The sequence below is a fragment of the Oryctolagus cuniculus genome, chromosome 7 (assembly GCF_964237555.1).
Source record: "Oryctolagus cuniculus chromosome 7, mOryCun1.1, whole genome shotgun sequence".
In the NCBI taxonomy this organism is placed as follows: domain Eukaryota; kingdom Metazoa; phylum Chordata; class Mammalia; order Lagomorpha; family Leporidae; genus Oryctolagus; species Oryctolagus cuniculus.
The window spans coordinates 125,484,096-125,505,960 of NC_091438.1; the positions used below are offsets into that span (position 1 = coordinate 125,484,096).

The window sequence follows — 21,865 nt, forward strand, 5'->3', positions numbered from 1 at the left end:
AGCCGCCCAACTTTCTAGTCTGGACTCAGCTAGATAAACACAGGACAAAAGCCACATTCCTTTACCTGCTATTAAAGGTTTTTCCATTACATTTGCATTTCGCCATCCCCCGCTGCCATCTTTTTGCTAGTGCTGTGTCTGTCTACTGGACCACACATTTCTCTTGCCCAGTACAACCCGGGCACCTCCTGGCCCCCAGCAGCACTATCGCCCGCAAACTTTGTTGAGCACCTCCCTCCCTATCCTAGACACTGGTGAGAGCACCCAGGAGGCATAAGGAACATCCTCAGCATCTGAGTCCTTATGGGAAGAACATGATGCTCTTTAGCTTTCCCTCCCCCCATCTATGGACAGGGAGTTCCCACGCCATGGTTTCAGGAAGGTCCATGCAATGTGGCTGGGGTTGCAGGTGGACAGACTTCACAGCTGCAACTTGACCAGGGTGGTCCTCCTCAAACCACAGACTCTCAGTCCTGGATGACTACGAATTAAACATTTTGCCAATAGGCATCCAGGCTCTGCTTGCACACTTCTTGGGACAGGGAACTCATCATGTCCTCAGGCAGTCCAATGCTTGAGGCACAGCTTTCCTTCTAAAAAAAAAAAAAAAATTACATACAGTTAGAGAAAGAGGGGAAGACAGATCTTCCATCTGCTGGTTCACTCCCTAAATGGCTGCAACTGCCAGGACTGCGCCAGGCCAAAATCAGGAGCCAGGTGCTTCTAGCAGGTTTCCCCGAGTGAGTATAGGGGCCCCAGTACTTGGACCCTCCTCTGCTGTTTCCCAGGAGCATTAGCAGAGAGCTGGATCAGAAGTGGAGCAGCCAGGACTCGAACCAGTGCCCATACAGGATAATGGTATCACAGGCAGTGGCCTCACCCTCTGCACCAACCCTAGGCACAGCTCTCACATTGGTTCTTTATATTGCTTCCACTGCCCTAGCTGTGCCCTCAAGCTCACACTGAATACATCTATGCTGTCTCCTTTTAGAGGCCTGGAGGCAGTGACGGTGGTTTCATGGGCTCCCTCCCTTCACCCTTTAAGACAGTGGCAGCTGAATTAAAAGGTGGCCCCCACTATGATAAGTTGGTATCTATTCAACAAGCCCTGTAGTGGGCGAACACCTCAGCTCCTCTCGCAGTACTTCTCCGTCCACATCTGTCAGCTTCAGGGATGGCAGACTAGGCAACTGTCTGCCGTGTGGGCTTCCATTAAGGTTGTTACCAAGCATCAATTCTTCCAAACAATAACAGCCACTCTATGCTAGGCACTAAGGATACTCACACAAGACCTGGTCCCTTGTTGCAAAGTTGTTAGTTTCCAATTTCTGCCCTGGTAACAGTGCTTCTCAAAAGGTAAATATCAGCATCACCTGGAACTTTTTAAGAAATACAAATGAGGAGCCAGTGCTGTGGCCTAGTGGGTTAAGCCACTGCCTGCAGTGCCAGCATCCCATATGGGTGCCGGTTCGACTCTCAGCTGCTCCACTTCTGACCCAGCTCTCTGCTATGGCCTGGAAAAGCAGTAGAAGATGTCCCAAGGCCTTGGGCCCTGCACCACATGGGAGACCTGGAAGAAGCTCCTGGCTTCGGATCAGTGCTGTTCTGGCCGTTGTGGCCAATTCGGGAGTGAACCAGTGGATGGGAGACTCTCTCTCACTCTGACTTTCAAATAAATAAATATATCTTTTTAAAAAAAAATACAAATGCTTGGGGCCAGTGCTGTGGCGTAGTGGGTAAAGCTGCTGCCTGTGGTGCCAGTATCCCCTGTGGGCACCGGTTCGAGTCCTGGCTGCTCCTCTTCCGATCCAGCTCTCTGCTATGGCTTGGGAAAGCAGAAGATGGCCCAAGTGCTTGGGCCCCTGCACCTGCATGGAAGACCAGGAAGAAGCTCCTGGTTCCTGACTGGCTCAGATCCAGACGTTGAGGTCATTTGGGGAGTGACCCAGTGAATGGAAGACCTTTCTCCCCCTCTGTCTGTAACTCTACCTCTCAAATAAATAAAACTTAAAAAAAAAAAGAAGAAGAAGAAGAAAATAAATACAAGCACTTGGACCCCACCCCAGCTCTGCTGAACCAGCTGGGTCCAGCATCTGGGTTTACAAGCTCTCCAGATGATTCTAGCACACTCTGAAATCTGAGACCACTCGCAACCACTGGCGAGCCTTCAAAATTAGGGGACAGGTGTGTGGAGGGGAGGTCTAGATGCTGCTCCACTTCCCATCCAGTTTTCTCTTAATGCACATGCTGGGAGACAGCATGTGATGACGTAAGTACTTGGGCCCCTGCCACATGAGACCTGGACTGATTTCCAGGCTCCTGGCCTTGGCCTGGCCCAGTCCCAGCTGTTGCAGACATTTGGGGAGTGAACCAGTGGATGGAAGATCTGTGTGTCTCTCTCTGATGCTCTGCCTTTCAAAAAAAAATTTAAATCAGAATTTCTGGGGGTATAGCCTAGAGAATTTAAAAAAATATATATTTTATTTGAAAGAGTTAGAGAGAGGGAGAGAGAGCGATCTTCTGGCTTCTGTTTCACTCCCTATATGGCCTCAACAGCCAGGGGCGGGCCAAGCCGAAGTCAGGACATTGGAGCTTCATCCATATCTCCCACATGGGTGCAGGGGCCCAAGGAGTTGGGCCATCTTCCACTGCTTTCCCAGGCCATAGCAGAGAGCTGGACCAGAAGTGGAGCAGCTGGGATTCTAACCAGCGCTCATATGGGATGGTGGCACGGCAGACAGTAGCTTAACCCGCTGTACCACAGCGCTGGCCCCAAGCATTTTGTTTTAAATAGCATTTGAAGTAATTTAATATCAGCTCAGCACACCAAATGGAATCCTGCTACACAGTTAACAGTGGTTCTGGAGCATCACGAAATACTGCTTTGCCTTCCCAAATCCTTTATTTATTTATTTATTATTATTTTTTTCTTGACAGGCAGAATGGACAGTGAGAGAGAGACAGAGAGAAAGGTCTTCCTTTGCCATTGGTTCAGCCTCCAATGGCCGCCGCGGCCAGCGCACCACGCTGATCCGATGGCAGGAGCCAGGTGCTTTTCCTGGTCTCCCATGGGGTGCAGGGCCCAAGCACTTGGGCCATCCTCCACTGCACTCCCTGGCCACAGCAGAGAGCTGGCCTGGAAGAGGGGCAACTGGGACAGAATCCGGCGCCCCGACACGGAGGATTAGCCTATTGAGCTGTGGCGCCGGCCGCCAAATCCTTGATAGGAATGACGGAGGTCAAAGCATGGTGCTGCTGAAGAGTAAGTGGGGAGAAAGGAGAGCTGGGTTCTAGGCCTAGCTCTACTTCTGCCCATTTTCCTTCTTTCACAATACAAAAACTTACGAATCTACTCTGTATTGCGGTTTGGATAACTCTGGATGCTCTCCAAAGGCCCAGGTATTGGGGGCTTGGTCCCCAAAGTATTAGTTTGATGATTAATGATTAATACATTGTTAGTGGCTAATGGATTAAGGTTGGAGACTTGATCTAATTATGGTATCTGGGAGGTGGGCCCCATGGGAGGGAACTCTTCAGATCCCTGGAGGCTTGTGCTCGGAAGGCAGTTTTGGAGAGAAGGTTGGTTGGACAAGCCAAGTGTGCTTCCTGTCTTGCCACAGGATCTCTTCCTAGAGTGTCCTACCTACATCAGATACCAGGCTAATGGGCCATCCAATCTTGGAACTAGGAATCTCCAGAACTGTAAGCCAAAATAAAAATAAACCTTCCTTGGTTTTTTTTTTTTTTTTTTTTTTTTTGACAGGCAGAGTGGATAGTGAGAGAGAGAGACAGAGAAAGATCTTCCTTTTGCCGTTGGTTCACCCTCCAATGGCCGCCACGGCTGGCGCGCTGAGGCCGGCGCACCGCACTGATCCGAAGGCAAGAGCCAGGTGCTTCTCCTGGTCTCCCATGGGGTGCAGGGCCCAAGCACTTGGGCCATCCTCCACTGCACTCCCGGGCCACAGCAGAGAGCTGGCCTGGAAGAGGGGCAACCGGGAAAGAATCCGGCACCCCTACCGGGACTAGAACCTGGTGTGCCGGCGCTGCTAGGTGGAGGATTAGCCTAGTGAGCTGCGGCGCCGGCCACCTTCCTTTCTTAAGAGGCTCCTCTCAGGCGTTTGAATCAAAAGCTGACTACCACACTTTGCTGGGTCATCGAGAGAAGAGACATAGAACTGAACAAAGATTAAATTCCCATTCAGACTCCGTTGATCAAGAATCACTGTGCATTAGAGCCAGCATTGTGCATTGTAGGTAAAGCTGCCACCTACAGTGCCAGCTTCCTATATTCTGTGAAATATTTGCTGGGTACCTACTCTGTATATGCACTGGTCTGGACACTGAGAAACAGGAATGAACAGAAAGACATTTTTGCATCCCGACACTTAAAATCCAGTAGGAGAGTCAACACTAAGTAAACACAGTAACTTCCCATGGTGATATAAGCAATAAAGAACATAAACGAGGGTACCTGGCTCCACTGCAGAGGAAGCATGGTGGGGTGTTAAAGGACACTGCCCTGTTCCAGGTAGGCAGCAGGGGCTGTTAGGAAGATGAGAGGCAGATCTCGCAGGCGCAGATTTCTGGGTCCAGTTCCAAAGCCACAACTATCTAGCTATACGGATCGTAGGCAACTGACTTGGACTTTTTGGGCCTTCATTTAATCATCCATGAAATAGGAAAATCACCATTGCAACCTGCCTTAGAATTGTTAGGAAAACCAAATGAGATCACAGAGGTAAGAAAGTCACTACACAGAGACACAACACAGTGACAGAACCACTAGATTGCAGTTTACCTGCGGAGGCTGTGGAGTGCAGCGGCTGTGCATTAACAGACTGCTGTATCACTATCACTAATGTCTCAGGCATTCTGAACGGCCAGCCAGTTTTGGCAACACGATCATTTTGGTGTTGCTGTCATACCTTGGATGGTGACAGGCACTCTGCCTGAGGAAGATGTAGGACCTGTAACACTCTTGAAACCAATCACACGAGTCCACAGCCCTGAAAACCGGCTTGCTAGTAATCAGTTAGCTAATTTAAGATGGTAAACCCTTGCACAAATGTGATTACAGACTGTGATAATGCCTATAATGCTAGCTATTATTTCACTAATTAGCTATAATCTGTGTATCATATAAAAATGATTTAGCTATGACTACAAATTAAACAATTACTTTCTTAAGTCAAATATATAAAGTCAGAAAAATCCGTAAGATTACTCAAACCACAAATTAAAGATAAGTGAAAATAGATGGTTAAGGAAGTCTCATTTCTGAAACCCATTCTCATAAAAAAATACTCACTGAGGGGAGCAAGCAGGACTGTGGTTTGTGATCACAGGAACTGTGGGTAATTTTCAAGGAGTACTGGTGGAACAAGCTCCTAAAGGAGCCATCTTGTATGAAATGCACTGGACTTAACAGAATCCTACCTTTCTATTCAAATGATCTTACCACCGCACCCACCCAATAGAAAGCACAACTGGATCCAAGAATGTGTATACTGAGCACAGGGATGAGGAAATAGAGACAGAGGAGTAGGACCATTGTTTTCCTTTCTCTGGTACAAAAGTGAGCTGCTTTTCTTTTATTTAAAAAATGCTTAGAAGTAAGAATTTAGCTTTAAATATGCAGATGAGTTAGGAAGAATTGAAATACAGTATGTAAGAATGCCTGAAATTTGGGGCTGGCGCTGTGGCATGGCGGGTAAGGCCGCTGTCTGCAGTGCTGGCATCCCTTATGGGCACTGGTTCAAGTCCCAACTGCTCCACTTCTGATCCAGCTCTCTGCTATGGTCTGGAAAAGCAGTGGAAGATGGCCCAAGTCCTTGAACCCCTGCACTCACATGGGAGACCCAGAGGAGGCTCCTGGCTTCTGGCTTCAGATTGGTGCAGCTCTAGCCATTACGGCCAGTTGGGGAGTGAACCAACGGATGGAAGACCTCTCTCTCTCTCTCTGCCTATCTCTGCCTTTCAAATAAATAAATAAATAAATCTTAAAAAAAAAAAAGCCTGAAATTAACCAACAGAATACACCTGAAGGTCTATTCATACCAGCATTTCAGACAGAAAATTTCTAGAAGGCAGAGAATGCATCTGTAGCTAGCAGCAGTGCAAGCTAAGTATACATGTGAAGATGAAGCTCCATACCTCCAGGAAAAAGATGCTGACCTACTCTGGCTGATACCCTCAGCCACAATTATCTTCAGGGACCACGACAATGTCTGGCAACCACCAAAATTAACAAGGTCCACACAAAGCCCACGTTCTCAGACATACTGCTTGCTGTCAGTTACTCCCTCAAAAAGACAAATTAATGTCTCCAGCAGGTAACAAAATAAACTACTTGTGCCTCAATCTAGATTACTTCTTGAAGGAATGGGATAAAGTCATGCATAAACATAGTACACAGAGCAGAAAATTCTCCTGGATCCTCAACTGAGCTGTTGCCATGTGAGGACTCACACGTTAAATACAATACTTCTTGGGGCTGATGCTGTGCACAGCAGTTTAAGCTGTTGTCTGTAGAGCCAGCATCCCATATGGGCACTGGTTTGTGTTCCAGCTGCTCCTCTTCTGATCCAGCTCTCTGCTTATGGCCTGGGAAAGCAGCAGAAAATGGCCTAAGTGCTTGGACCCCTGCATCCACGTTGGAGACCAGAAGAAGCTCCTGCCGTTGTGGCCATTTGGGGAGTGAACCAGTGGATGGAAGACCTCTCTCTGCCTCTCCCTCTCTGTAAATCAGCCTTTTAAATAAATAAATAAATCTTTAAAAAATATATATATATATCTTATGCTTCTTGATTTTCAACATGCTGAAAAAAAACAGAAATCTGAACCAGCAAGTAACAAAGGCCACAGCACAAAATTTATTGAAATTATTTACTAAATAATTCATACATATCCAACATTACTGAAACGAAATAATGTTAATTTTTTTAAAATAGCAAGAATCAAATTAGGGTCTTTCAAGAAACTCAAAAACTTCTTTGTAACTATATCTTTAACAAATGGAATGACCAAACTAGCAAAGTCGGATGTATCTCAATCAACTCCAACATTCAATATTGCCAACATGTTTTTCTACTTAAAAGCAAAAAAAAAAAAAAAAAAAAAAAAGGCAAAGCCTCATAATTTAGTAATTACCATGTTTCTTGGTTTCTGGTCTCAATGCCACAGAAAGATATCTGCTGAAAGCACCTAGTACCAGCAGTCTTCTTCAGAACGTTAAGGTTGTTCTCACATCAGTGTAAATATTTAGACTCCCATCTGACAGACTGCCTCACTCACGTGAGTAGGAATGCTCTCAGAACCTTAGTCTTTACTCTTGCTTCATGCTATGGCTGCTTGATCCACCAATAAAGCCCCTCTGTATTGGGTGGACTGAAACACTGCATTAAAGAACTCATTAAAAAAAAAACTCATTATAGTCTCTTCCAAGAACACAAGATGATCTCAACACAAATTTTGGTAGCCAACATGTTACAGTACTCAGGAATATCTTGTTTTCTCATGGAAAGTATGTTGACAAAGTTATCATTAATAAGCAAATTTCCTAACACACAGATATAAATGACCATTACAATATAAGAACATCCATTAATTTGTCCTTATTATTTCCAGTGACTTTAAATATAAAATCTAATTATACAAGGAAAAACTCCCTTGCCCTATTTAACCCTGTGTACCAAACACTATAAGTGCTGAAAATGAGAAACATTTTCAGAAATTTCCTATTGAAAATCTTGGCTGCAACTTAGCATTAGTGAAAGAGAGAAAAGAAAAGAAAGGAAAAGACAAATTTCTCAGAGGTTTTTTTGATGTTTCAACATGATGCCAAAAAAAAAAAAAAAAATTACTGAATAAAAGTAGCCAAGAAGGGAATCAAACATTTATGATATATTTATTATTTTTATGATCAAAGTGCAATGATTTTTAAATTTTCTTAAACAAATAACTATGAAAAAAGTATTCAAGAAAATAAAATACAAATGGGAACTTTAACCATTAAATTGCTTCTTCTAATTTACCCTACCCCTACATTTAGTATAGATAACAAACAAAAACTTTGAAGTGTTAACTAAAATGAGAACTGAATTGTTTTAGCATAAATCTAGCACATGTGTGTCAAAGTTCCACCACTTGGAATTTTATCAAGCTCCATACAATCATAAACATCACATCACAGAGTACAAGGAACACAAGCCATTAGAAGCGGTCCTTGCCCCATACCCTCAGATTATATCAGAATAAAGCTGATAATTCTGCCAGGCTCTCAGAACCCTCAGGACCCCCAACCCAACTCTTGGAAGCAAAGAGTGTGCCCTGTCATACAACTTTGTACAAATTATAATAAAACAAAGCCTAAACTTTCTTACCCTTCTATAGCAAATGGTCAGTTATTTGCTAAATACTAAAACATTGGTAGGAATCCGTTTTATGAGTTTGTTTACCAAGCACATTGTGCAAGGACTGACTACACAGAGTTCCTTTGAAATTTGGTCCACAAATTCACTTAACAGATTGGAAATTTAAAACCTGCAAGAAAACAGGAAGTGGGAGTCCCTAATCCTAACATGTTGTAATTACTAAACATGCATATTTAAAAAGTCTTGCTCACAGAAGGCACAGACTATAAAAGGGATTTTTTTGAATAAAAACAAAGGACTAGCTGATACCCTTCTTTGTTTTGTGAGCACCATAACTAAGATTAAGTTAAACCTGAATTCACTGTCTAGTCCTGTGACCAAAACAAACAAAGAATTTAATTTGTCTTTAACTAAATACTTTCCAGCCATTAATCTGAGATGTAATTTTGAAAGATTAAAATTGCCTTCAAAAGGGTTTGTGATAGCAGCTATCAAAGCAATATTCAAGCATGATTTCAAGGAGGCCTTCAGGTTTAGAGTTAGCCTTCTTTGTCAAAAATTTTCACAACTTCATCAAAAACCTGTAAAGGAAAATAGAATTTTAAATGAAGATATTATTAAAATACCATATAGCTAAATTTCTGTTAAAAATAGTCAACTTTATATAAATTTTCAAATCGTAATTTCTTAGTTTCATCTATTTCACTTCAGACATAAATAACTTATATAACATTACAAATGTGTGGCGTTCAATTTTACTAGTGTTTTTAGAATAAAACATTTCTTGCTAGGCTACCAAAAATTTTACAAAATGTAAACTGAACTGGCTCATCTTCTTAATTCTGATTCTAAAACACTAAGCCTTCTCAGGCATTATTCATGTCTACAGGAAGCGGCAATGAATTAAAAAAGATTCACCAAATCTTCTTCCTCTAGATCTTTCTTTTCTATTTTAATATAAAAGGAAGGAGATTCAAGAAATCAGAGAAAGGGAATTAGGTGAATTAAGAGGTGCAAGAAATATCTGCCGGCCACCATGGACTTGCAAACTACAATTTAGAGATCACTGCCTCACTGAAGGAAGAGAAGTGATGAGTCATGGAAACACGGCCGCTCTGGGCTGTTTGGGATGGAACAGAAGAAGCATCTGGGGCTCCTGAGCTAGATGACCTGCCATTCACATTGCAGATTTAAAAAATGAACATGAGCCAAATCACAGTACAGTACTCAAAATGCCAATTTTCCAGTGCTTGGGAAAAGAGGTTTGGAATTAATAAACCACTCACTTCTCAGGAAAAGTCTGAAGTTATAAAACCCATTTCAGACTCTGACATTCAAAAAGGAGAAAAAACTAATTCTTCATTTAGTCTCAAATGTCTTGAAAACTAACTAATCTGTCACAGTATTTCTTTTTCTCCTGCCTACCCCAAAAGGAACAAACACACTTTTACGTGACTTCTTTTTCCCCTCAAAGGCAGGCAAGGGATACTCACTTCATCAACAGATTTAGAAGCATCTATTTTCTTGACTTTCCCCATTTCTTCATATAAGTCAATAATTGGCTTTGTTGACTGAAGATAAGTCTGAATTCTGTAAAAGAAACGAATATTGCAGTGTTCTAGGTAAACATCCTTTGTCCTCTGTGTTATAGGCCAGTTCAGAGAACAGCACCAAAACTGACACCGCTGACTCACTCATCAGCTCCTTACAGAAGCCAGCTCACATACTTCAGCATGTTATTTTCTTCTTCTGGACCAAAATGGGGCAGGACTTAATGCGACACTCAGGTTACACACTGGGGTTTAGAGGGGTCATATGCAAAGTACCTCTTTTCCAAGCTCTCTCTGTTGTCATCACTCCTGCCACTACTCTTTCCCCTCTCAAGACATCGCTCAATACAGATCTACAAAGAGATACACAAAGTTACTTCAAAAATAGTGAATTTGACATTCTCTTAACCTGAAAAGAAAAATAAAGTTCTAAGAGATTACAAAAAGAACCCCACATTAAACTGAATATGTCTAATTCATTAATCAACATGTAAAGTTCTTTTAAATTTAAACATGTGGTTCAACTTATATAAACTAGGTTAAATAAGTACAGAGCATAGTAAGAACTCATTCATGACTCAGTTTTTCCTGTGTGTATTTTTTTCAAACCGCAATAAAAAGAAGATCAGTATGTGTCTGGTTCCATCTCGGATATGTTATTAACTTATTAGGTATGAATTATATGCTTCACTCAAACCTGGTTCCATTTTCGCTTACTTTTTGATAATTCTATAAATATCCAAATGTTTAAGAGTCAACATATTTGCATTTGAATGAGGCATCCCTTGTTAATTGTGAATAAACATTCCTTAGTTATAAAGCTGTGGTAACATTCTAAAGTTAACTTTGAAGAATAAGTGAAAACATATTTTTGGGGATTGGAAGAAGAGAGCAACATTTTACAACTCACAGGCTGCAGCAAGTCCAGCAGAGGAACATTTGCAACTCAGCCTAAGAATAGCCAGCTTCTTTCAAGGCACCACTTTAGATTCTTATGCACTCAGGCTGTTGGCATTAACTTAATGAAATTTATATTACAGCAGCTGTCAAGAGTCAGGTCTTTTAATTAAATGGTTCCGAGAAATCCATTTAGTTATCCAAAGGTATCTCTGCGTATGTTATGAGGAATGCCAGAAAGAAAAAGAACACTTTCTTGCCTCTTTCCAGATCATTTTACTCATAGAAAACAAATTAGGCTATCTACATTTCTTTTTTTTCTTTTTCTTTTTTTTTTTTTTTTTTTTGACAGGCAGAGTGGACAGTGAGAGAGAGAGAGAGAGACAGAGAGAAAGGTCTTCTTTTTGCCGTTGGTTCACCCTCCACTGGCTGCCGCGGCCGGCGCACCGCGCTGATCCGATGGCAGGAGCCAGGTGCTTCTCCTGGTCTCCCATGGGGTGCAGGGCCCAAGCACCTGGGCCATCCTCCACTGCACTCCCTGGCCACAGCAGAGAGCTGGCCTGGAAGAGGGGCAACCAGGAAAGAACCCGGTGCCCCGACCGGGACTAGAACCGGGTGTGCCGGCGCCACAAGGCGGAGGATTAGCCTAGTGAGCCCCAGCGCCAGCCTTACATTTCTTTAAGATAGAAAGTTTACCAACTTCCCAGAAATGTGTTTCTTTTCCAATAAACAATATCCTAAGGCAAGATACTCTCTGATAACAGTGCATCCTTAAGAAAATGATTTGGTTTCATTATCTAACATTATTGTGCACATCAATACCTACTTTTAAATGATTCTTATTTTAAAAATAAAGCAACTTTTAAATCTACAAGGTTTCTGATGCCAAATAGTTTTAAATACTCCAACAGAAAGAAGTGCTGCTGTGTCCATCCAATCTATCAATTCAAGAAAATCACTTTGCTTTTCTAACAGTTGATCCTCAGTCGTTTAAAGTCTATGTGGGCAGATGAAGATTTTCATTACCTCATCATTACAGTCAAAAAACAGAACAAAAGATACATCTGCTTTCCCATCCATAGTCTTGTTCCAACCTTGAAGGTTGTCTTGATTTCTTGGAAATCCATCAATTAAGAATTTGTTCTTCTGAGCATTGGCAGCCATGGTCTGATCCATTTCCTAAAGGAAAAAGAAATCTCAGGTTCAACACTAGCAAAACAAGGTTTTGGTTAAGCAAGGTTGTATTTAGATGAGTGTTTGTTTTACAAGTATTATTATTCTTTAAGCCACAAGTCAAGAGTGAAAGATGCACAGGAAAAAAGTAGACAAGAAATAAATAAGTCAATGATGGGATTATGGATATGTGCTCCTCTCATACTGTACACACATGCAACTTTTTCTGTAGTTTCCAAAATTTCTATAGTAAGCATATACAACAACTTCCACATACACACAAACATTCACAAGATTATGAGTAAACAATCAGTAGTAATAAAAGGAAACTAATCACTAATCAATATTTTTGCCTCATAAACTGAGACCCTGATACTTTTCTTTGCCCTTCCCAAGTCACTTAGCTGTATTAGGAAGTAAGCTGCTTCTACAAGTACTCAGTTCTGCTATAATTCAAGTCTAACAGCAAAATGTTTTGGACAAATATAAAGAAAATTGTTAGTACTAATTTAGTGTAGGATTAATTATTTATTTTTAAAGATTTATTTAAAAAGCAGAGTCACACAGAGGGAGAGACAGGGAGATCTTCTATTCACTGGTACATGCCCAAATGTCCACAACAGCTGGGCCTGGACCAGGCTGAAGCCAGAATCCTGGAATTCCATCCTAGTCTCTCATATTGACAGTGGGATATTTGGGACATCTGTTGCCTTCCCAGGCAAATCAGCAGGAATCTGGATTGGAAGAAGAGTAGCTGGGACCCGAACCGGCACTCCAATGTTGGATGCCAACAACGTTGGCTACAAGCTGCAACTTAACCTCTGCACCATGATGCCCACCATGACCACCTCCTATATGCTTTTTTTTTTTTTTTTTTAAACTGGAGCTAATTAAACCTAAATCCCACTAGTTGCCCCCAAACAGGTAGCAATTTCAGGAAGATGTCAAGAATAACATATTCCACTAACCTCTTTGAAAGCCTGCAATATGAGAATATGTAAATGGGAGATGCAAATTGCAATCTCCAAGTCCTTGCCACTTCCACTCATCACAGGATTAGCACAGATGCTTGACTCTGACAAATCACAAATGAGCTTCTATTCCAAAGCATGCTGATATTACCCTCCGTGCACAAGCTTTACTGGCTCATGAGACAGAGCAATGGCTGTCAGGACCCCTGATTACTTTATCTGAGGGTTGGCTTTATCTCAGTATCTAGTTTTCCCTCTAATAATCACCAAATGCTTTGGACCCCACTGACAGGAGTAGAAAACATCAGAAGAAGGCACACCAATGTTATAGTCACTCAACACACATTCAAGGCCTACTATTAAGGAACATGAAGAGTGGGGTCATGGCTCTTGTCCCTGGGGAGCCTGCAGTCCACTGAGTGACAAATAAGTACACACAGATGTGTTAAGTTCTATGATGAGGCATGTAAATGGTGCCGTGACAAAACAACGAAGTGCAAAATGCCTGAGAAACTGCCAGAGACCTTTATCAAAGAGGTGGCCACAGATGAAACCTAAATATAAATGGCAAGCAAGTCAGGAATCAGTGTTTCCTCTAAAGCAGGAGTAGGGAATCTTTTTTCTACAAAGGACCATTTGGATATTTATACCATTATCATGGGCCATACAAAATTAACAACTTAAAAATTAGCCTGTTATAGACTTATTGAATTTCAAATCCCATCTGCAGTTGCCTTGGCAAGGCCAGACCTGATTTTGTGAGCATAATGTGGCTCCTGGAGGGTGGAAAGATGTATTATGGCTCAGAAATGGGAAAACAGGGGCAAGCACTGTGGCGTAGTGGGTAAAGCTTTCGCCTGCAGTGCTAACATCCCATATGAGTGCTGGTTCGAGACCCGGCTGCTCCACTTCTGATCCAGCTCTCTGCTATGGCCTGGGAAAGCAATAAAAAGATGGCCCAAGTCCTTGGGCCCCTGCTCCCAAGTGGGAGACCCAGAAGAAGCTCCTGGCTCCTGGCTTCGGATCAGCCCAGCTCCAGCCGTTGCAGCCAACTGGGGAGTGAACCAGTGGATGGAAGACTCTCTCTCTCTCTCTCTCTCTCTCTCTCTCTCTCTGCCTCTGCCTCTCTGTAACTCTGCCTTTCAAATAAATAAATAAATCTTAAAAACAAAAAAGAAATGGGAGAACATAACAGCAGCATTGATGAATCTGAAGTAAGCTGAATCTTAGGACATGTGAAGAAAGTGGTGGGAGATATGATAGGAAAGAAAACAGGGGCAAGACTAATGAAGAAAGTCTTAAGCCACATAAAGGATTTTTTGAATTTTATTACAGAAGCAATGTAAGATCATTTATGAATTTTAAGTAAGATAATAACAGGGTTATATTGCCTTTTAGGAAAAAAGAAGATTGTAACTATACCAAGTATGATGAATTAGAAGGGACAAGGATGGATTAAAGGCTAAACGACTAATTAGGAGGTTCTACTGATGGTAAAAGTAAGAAAAAAGAGGAGGCAGACGTCTGGCCCAGCAGTTAAGATGCCACATGGAGAGACTTCATTCCATATCAGAGCCTGGATTCAAGTCCTGGCTCCACTCCTGATTCTCACTCCCTGCTAATGTGCACCCTGGGAGGTAGCAGGTGACGGCACAAGTTGCTGTGTCCCTGCCACCTCTGTGAGATTGCTGGATTAAGTTCTTAGTTTCCAGCTCCTGGATTCTGACTTTAGCCCTGGCTGTTGCCCACATTTTGGGGAGGGACCCAGCAAATGCAAGATCTGTCTCTCTCTGTCACTCCGCCTTTCAAATAAGTAAAAATTCAATTAAAAAAAAAAAAAGAGAAAGAATAAGAATGCTTACAAAAACAAACCAAAAAAAAAAAAAAAAAAAAAGAGAGAGGGAAAGAGAAGAAAAGGGGGATAAAGAAGAAAGGGAGAATAAGTGAATGTTGAGAAGGAAAAGCCACGTGCATACATATGAACGTTAGGTTGAGTTATAGCTGTTCCTAGACCAAGGCAGGAAAGCCTTGCTACTATCCAATTTCTCCCCAGGTGAAAGTACAGTTTCCAGTTCTGCCACGCTCCAAGTCCATGACCATCTTCTACTAGCAAGAAAATCTCATTACTTAAAATGAAAGGTAGATTAAATTTCTGTTTCCTTGCTGGTTTGAATTGGTTTGTGTTCAGATTCCTTACCCGCTTTAATAAACTAATGGTTATCTCGACAGGCACAATCTTCCCCTCTTTAATGTACTTTTCAATGAGTTCACCATACTGTGAATCTGGATTCTTCCTTTCATCACGAAGCAGTTCTCCTGCAGAAAGGTGCGTGTAGCCATATTTCTGAAACAAAAATCACATAGGGAAAAATCATAATTTATTCAATTCAGGGCTTGCTTATAAAATAATAAAGAAAAAATGTAAAGAAATTTACTAGGGTCCAGTGTCGTAGCTGCCTGCAACATTAGCTTCCCATATGGGTGCTGGTTCATGTGTTGGCTGTCACATGAGAGACCTGGAAGAAGCTCCTGGCTTCCACCTGGCCCAGTGCTGGCTGTTGCGGTCACCTGGTGAGTGAACCAGTGGATGGAAGATCTCTGTCTCTCCCTCTCTCTCTGTTAACTCTTTCGAAATAAATCTTTAAAAAAATTTAATATAGTCCAGCTTGCTCAATAAATACCTATATCCTTTATAACTATAATGTTCACATACCACAAAATTATGTCAAAATTTATCTAACTATTCAAGGCCTTAACACCTCACTATATTCCTTCACAAACACAATCAAAGTTTAAATAGTAATACTGTTCAAAGAAACATTTAAAGCTATACCAAAACCCACAAAATTTTAACCATAGTTTGCTGTACCAAACTTCTACAAAATCTCTTTAAAAAGATGTTATTTACCTATTTTTGTAAAATAGAGGGACAGAAAAATGGAGGGAGAGAGGGAAAGATAAAGATTTTTCATTTTCTGGTTCATTCCCCAAATGCCTACAACATCTAGGGCTGGGCCAGGCTGAAGTCAGGAGCCAGGAACTCCATCCAGGTGTTCTGCATGGGTGGCAGGGGCCCATGTATATAGGCCACCATTAGCAAGAAGCTGGATCCGTGAAGAGGAGCTGGTACTCAAACCAGGCACCTAATATGGAATGCAGGCATCCCAAGGGATGGCTCAACTCACTGACCTGGACACAAGACCTGTCCAGGCAATATAACCTTACTTTTTAAAATATTTATTTATTCCTTTGAAAGGCAGATTTACAGAGAGGGAGAGATAGATAAGAGAGAGTAAGAGAGATAAAGAAAGAGCGCGTACACATGAGTGTGTGAGCGAGAGCACGCTTCCATCCACTAGTTCACTCCACAAACGATGAAAATGACTAGGGTTGGGACAGGCTGAAGCCAGAAGCCTGGAACTCCATCTAGGTCTCCCACATGGGTGGCTAGGGTCTAAGCACTTCAGCTATCTTCAGCTGCCTTCCTAGGCATATAAGCAGGGAGCTGGATAGGAAGTGGAGAGCCAGGACTTGAACTGCCTATCTGATGTACGATACTGTTGTTGCATGCAGATTGCTTAACCTGCCACACCACACTGCCCATGCCTGGCAATGTAATCTTTTCTTTAGATTTTTATTTTATTATGTTTATTTATTTGAAAGGCGGAGTTATAGAGAGAAGGGAAGAGACAGAGAAAGAGAGAGAGAAAGAGAGAAAGAGAGAAAGAGAGAAAGAGAGAGAGAGAGAGAGAGAGAGAGAGAGAGAGAACCTTCCTTCTACTGGTCACTCCCCAAATAGCCACAAAGGCCGAGGCTATGCCAGGCTGAAGCTAGGAGCCCAGAGCTTCTTCCAAGTCTCCCACGTGGTTGCAGGGGCCCAAGTACTTCGGCCATCTTCTGCTGCTTTTTCCAGGCACATTAGCAGGGAGCTGGATTGGAAGTGGAGCAGCTGATCTTGAACCGGGCCCCTATGGGATGTCAACCCACTAGGCCACAATGCCAGGCCCAGGTAATGTAAGCTTATGGGACCACAATGACTGACCAAGACATGGCTTAACAGTTTTGATATGAAAGTCAAACAAGGAGATTTGATATAACAGATATGAATATCATATGAAAGGTCAGTAGAATATTTATTATGATTGCAATGATCATTATTAAGGACTTACAATAATATACTGGGTCAAGGTATAGGGTTATAACTAAGCCAAGTCCCACTAGATGTAATGCTATTGTACTGCCACTTCTCCCTGAGTGGAATGATCTAAGAAATAATTCTGAATAATGAAAAGCTTCCTCCACATGAAATTATATACTTTTTAAAATTAAATTCTTGGGGCTGGCACTGTGGCATAGTGGGTAAAGCTGTGGCCTGCAGTGCCGGCATCCCATATGGGCGCTGGTTCAAGCACCAGCTGCTCCACTTCCAATCCAGCTCTCTGCTATGGCCTGGGAAAAGCAGTAGAAGATGGCCCAAGTCATTGGGCCCCTGCACCCACATGGGAGACATGGAAGAAGCTCCTGGTTCCTGGCTTTGGATGGGCGCAGCTCCGGCTGTTGTGGCCAACTGGGGAGTGAACCAACAGATGGAAGACCTTTCTTTCTCTCTCTCTGCCTCTCCTTTTCTCTGTGTAACTCTGCCTTTCAAATAAATAAATAAATCTTAAAAAAATTAAATCCTAAGAACTATATAATCCGTTTTAAAATATTTTTTCTCTCAAAGAGAGAACTATAGTCAATGCTCAGTTACATCACCCATCTCATCCCAAATTCTTTTTTTTTTTTTTTTGACAGGCAGAGTTAGACAGTGAGAGAGAGAGACAGAGAGAAAGGTCTTCCTTCCGTTGGTTCACCCCTTAAATGGCTGCTACGGCCGGCACACTGTGCCAATCCGAAGCCAGGAGCCAGGTGCTTCTTCCTGGTCTCCCATGCGGGTGCAGGGCCCAAGGACTTGGCCATCCTCCACTGCCTTCCTAGGCCACAGCAGAGAGCTGGACTGGAAGAGGAGCAACTGGGACAGAATCTGGCACCTCAACCGGGACTAAAACCCTGGGGTGCTGGCGCCGCAGGCGTAGGATTAGCCAAGTGAGCCACAGCGCCAGCCCTCATCCCAAATTCTTACAACTCCCTCAATAGATTTTCATTTTATCTAAGTATACAATAAATAATCGATAAATGTTATCTTTCATTTCAAGGAGTCAACCCACACTGCCACCTTTTGTAAGCTGTTTCAGTTTCACATTTTACAAAAAAAAAAAAAAAGACTCTGAAAAAGACCCAGGTTATGGTACATTTTCTTTTTTTTTCTGAATGGTAGAAGCCATACATTCTTTACCCCTAAATTTCCCCAAATTGCTAGTTAAACTTGTTCTTTTTTTTTTTTTTTTTTTTTTTTTTAACAGGCAGAGTGGACAGTGAGAGAGAGAGACAGAGAGAAAGGTCTTCCTTTGCCGTTGGTTCACCCTCCAATGGCCGCCACGGCCGGTGCGCTGCGGCCGGCGCACCGCGCTGATCCGATGGCAGGAGCCAGGAGCCAGGTGCTTTTCCTGGTCTCCCATGGGGTGCAGGGCCCAAGCACCTGGGCCATCCTCCACTGCACTCCCGGGCCACAGCAGAGAGCTGGCCTGGAAGAGGGGCAACTGGGACAGAATCTGGCGCCCCGACCGGGACTAGAACCCGGTGTGCCGGCGCCGCTAGGTGGAGGATTAGCCTAGTGAGCCGCGGCGCTGGCCATTAAACTTGTTCTTGATGATTAAATCGCGAGCTAGCAGTAAGGTGGTCAGAAAAGGAAAACAACACTCTAGTTTACCTGCTTACTAACACCAGGTATAAAGTTTGATGAGAATAAACCAAAACCACAAATTCATGTCTATCTCTTAGTTATATACGCCCTCCCATCAGAAGAAATCATTAGGGGTCAGCATTGTGGCATAGCAGGTTTAAGCCACTGCCTGCAACGCCAGCATCTCATATGGGTACTAGTTCAATTTCTGGCTGCTCCACTTCCAATTCAATTCCCCACTAATGTGCCTGGGAAAGCAGCAGATGATCCAAGTGATTGGTCTCCTGCACCCACCAGGGAGACCTGGATGGAGCTCCTGGTTCCTGGCTTCAGCCTGGCCCAGCCCTGATCATTGCAGTCATTTGGAAAGTGAACCAGCAAATGGAAGATCTCTTTCTCTCTCCCTTTCTCTCTGTAAGTCTGCCTTTCAAATAAATAATTTTTTAAAAGAAATGATCTAAAGTGTATTTAATTACTCTAATAGTTTTCTTTTAAAAAATCCTATCACAGAAAATAGAAATAAATACAAAGCTGCTTAATAATTTAAACCATTATTTTAAAATAATTTCCATACCATTTATAAATGTCTACTTTGCTCATCCAGTATAAGAAAACTACTCTAAAGTTGGGTACAAAAATGACCTCACAAAAAATGAGGTGTGACCTACTTTCCCATTTACTATGTATAATTCTCAAAAATCATTTTGCAACTGCCGTCCACAAAATGTTATAGCAGCTTCATCTCCCACTGTTTATCTTGGCTCCTACTTAGAAGTCTCTCCTTGCCGGATGCTCTACTCTGGTCTAGAGATTATAACATACGGTAATATTGAATAAATGCAGAGACAAACAGTACTAAACAATGGCAAACACTCAGTGAAATACCAACAATACAGATGGCTCTGTAATGCTCTGCTGTATGAAAAACACATACATTTAGAAGCCTAACTAGTAATTTAGAAATTAGTACACTCACTGTTTGCTTCTTGACGTTGGAGAGCTCAAATTTGCAAGCTTTATATTGCATTAAAGTGGGGCTTGGCATTATTTCACTCTTTCAAAAGAAAAACTAGTTATAAATTGTAGATAAATACAAATGACATTTAAAAAATAAATTTGTTTAAATTTGTCAAGAAGAGAAAACCACCTGACCTGAAAAATCCTAACAAGGAAATTACAATCATGTCAAACCTATACATGTGTTTCTCAATTTGTCATCCACATTCCATTTTTCAAATTCTCTATTTAATCAGTTACATTTTTATATTTTTCTTAGGGATTATGCTGAAGTTTTCTCCTGCCACAGAGTTCAACGACAAAAGAGAAACTATCACATCCTAGTTATTATGGTGTTTTAATCATAGCTAGGCTTTAGAGAGCATATTTCCAAAGCATTCTGCTATCATTCAGTTGTCTCTGATGCCAATTTTGAGGAAAGCAAAAATGCATATTTTCTAGCCGTAACCAAAACTTTTTCACGTTCTCTGAAGTTTCCTAGCAATTAAAACCTGGTGGGTCACTAACTACAGTCTTAAGAACAACACTCAAAACCACAGCAGCTTGTGAATTCTGTAAACTACAGTAATGACAATTACAAGCTACTATTCAACTAAAAATAGTATTCTAGTGACAAATGTATAAACTCAGTTCTTTTAGAATAGCTGTCGAAATTTTTTATTTCCTCCTTTAAGAAGTTAAAAAAAATTCAATAACCTTTATGATTCACACACTGAGATCTGAAGGGAGAAAAACACCATGCTCTAACAAGTACAGACTAGCACTCCAGTTTACCACTGTTAGGCAAATGTTGACATGTTATGGCATCCAGTCTCAAACCATCTGATCATTTTCTCTCACTTTTTAGCAACTACCTTTCCTTCCTTCTAAATTAAGATATTGTGGTTCTGTATGAATAATAACACAATAAAAAGCAAAGACCAGCAAAAACAGTTTTCAGGGTACAAATAATACATAAATGGGAAGTCCTCAAAGGCGAGCAGAGATCCAAATACCAGGAATTTCCTGTGAAGGCAGCAGGACTGCTACTGACCCTCTCTTGCATTACACAGGAGGAACAAACTAGAAATAGGAGATACAAACATACTTTTAAAGCAACTGAGTAAATTAAAACTCTCATGCTTTATTTATTTATTTGAAAGAGTGACAGAGAGAGAGAGGAAGAGATAGAGAGAAAGAGATCTTCAATCTGCTGGTTCACTGCTCAAACAGCCACAACAGCCAGGTCTGGGCTGGGCAGAAGCCAGGAGTCAGAACTCCATCCTGGTCTCCCACATGGGCCGTAGGGGGCCAAGTACTTGGGATACTGCCTTCACAGGAGCACCAATCAGAAAGCTCCACATCACAGTAGCCCAGATCAAACAAGCACTTCAACATGGGATGCCAGTGTTGCAAGCTGTAGCTAAATCTGTTGTGCCACCACACAGGCCCTTGAGGTATCCATTAAATGCATATGTATGAATCATTTAAGATTAAGTTTACTTTGCATTTTCTGTATTAGTAAACCTTAGGGGGCCAGTGCTGTAGCACAGCAGGTTAAGTTAGTGCCTGCAGCAAAAGCAACCCATGTGTGTGCAGGTTCAAGTTCTGTCTGCTCCACTTTTGATCCAGTTCCCCGTTAATGTGCCTGGGAAAGCAGTGGATGATGGCCCAAGTGCTTGCGCACTGTACCCACATGGGAGACCCAGAAGAAGCTCCTGGCTTTAGACTAGCCCAGTTCCAGCTGTCGCAGCCATTTGGGCAGTGAAACAGTAGATGGAATCTCTCTCTCTCTGCCTCTTCCTCTCTGCAACTCCACCTTTCAAGTAAAATAAATAAATCTTTAAAAAAAGATTAGTGAACCTTGAACTGGGGCTGTAGCATAGCAGGTAAAGCTGCTGCCTGAAATGTTGGCATCCCACGTGGGCACAGGTTCGAGCCCTGGCCATTCCATTTCTGATCCAGCTCCCTGCTAATATGCCTAGGGAAACAGCATAAGATGGCCCAAGTACTTCTGAAAAAGCTCCTGGCTCCTGGCTTCAGACCAGTCCAGTTCTGGCTGTTGCAGCCATTTGTGGAGTGAACCCAACAGATACAAGATCTCCTGTATCTCCCCCCCCCCCC

The 21,865-nt window shown here is 42.3% G+C and overlaps 1 protein-coding gene across 1 annotated transcript in view; it reads right to left on the bottom strand.

The window, feature by feature from the left end:
• Positions 1 to 7,887: 7,887 nt before the first annotated feature.
• CMPK1 (cytidine/uridine monophosphate kinase 1) overlaps positions 7,888 to 21,865 on the bottom strand; it is a 30,567-nt gene continuing 16,589 nt past the window's right edge. The window contains exons 2-6 of the mRNA XM_002715114.4: positions 15,161 to 15,307; positions 11,846 to 11,998; positions 10,199 to 10,275; positions 9,866 to 9,962; positions 7,888 to 8,953 (exon numbers count right to left, since the gene is read on the bottom strand). Coding sequence (XP_002715160.1) covers positions 8,912 to 8,953; positions 9,866 to 9,962; positions 10,199 to 10,275; positions 11,846 to 11,998; positions 15,161 to 15,307 — 516 coding nt within the window. The 3' untranslated portion in view covers positions 7,888 to 8,911. The remainder of the gene's footprint in view (positions 8,954 to 9,865; positions 9,963 to 10,198; positions 10,276 to 11,845; positions 11,999 to 15,160; positions 15,308 to 21,865) is intronic.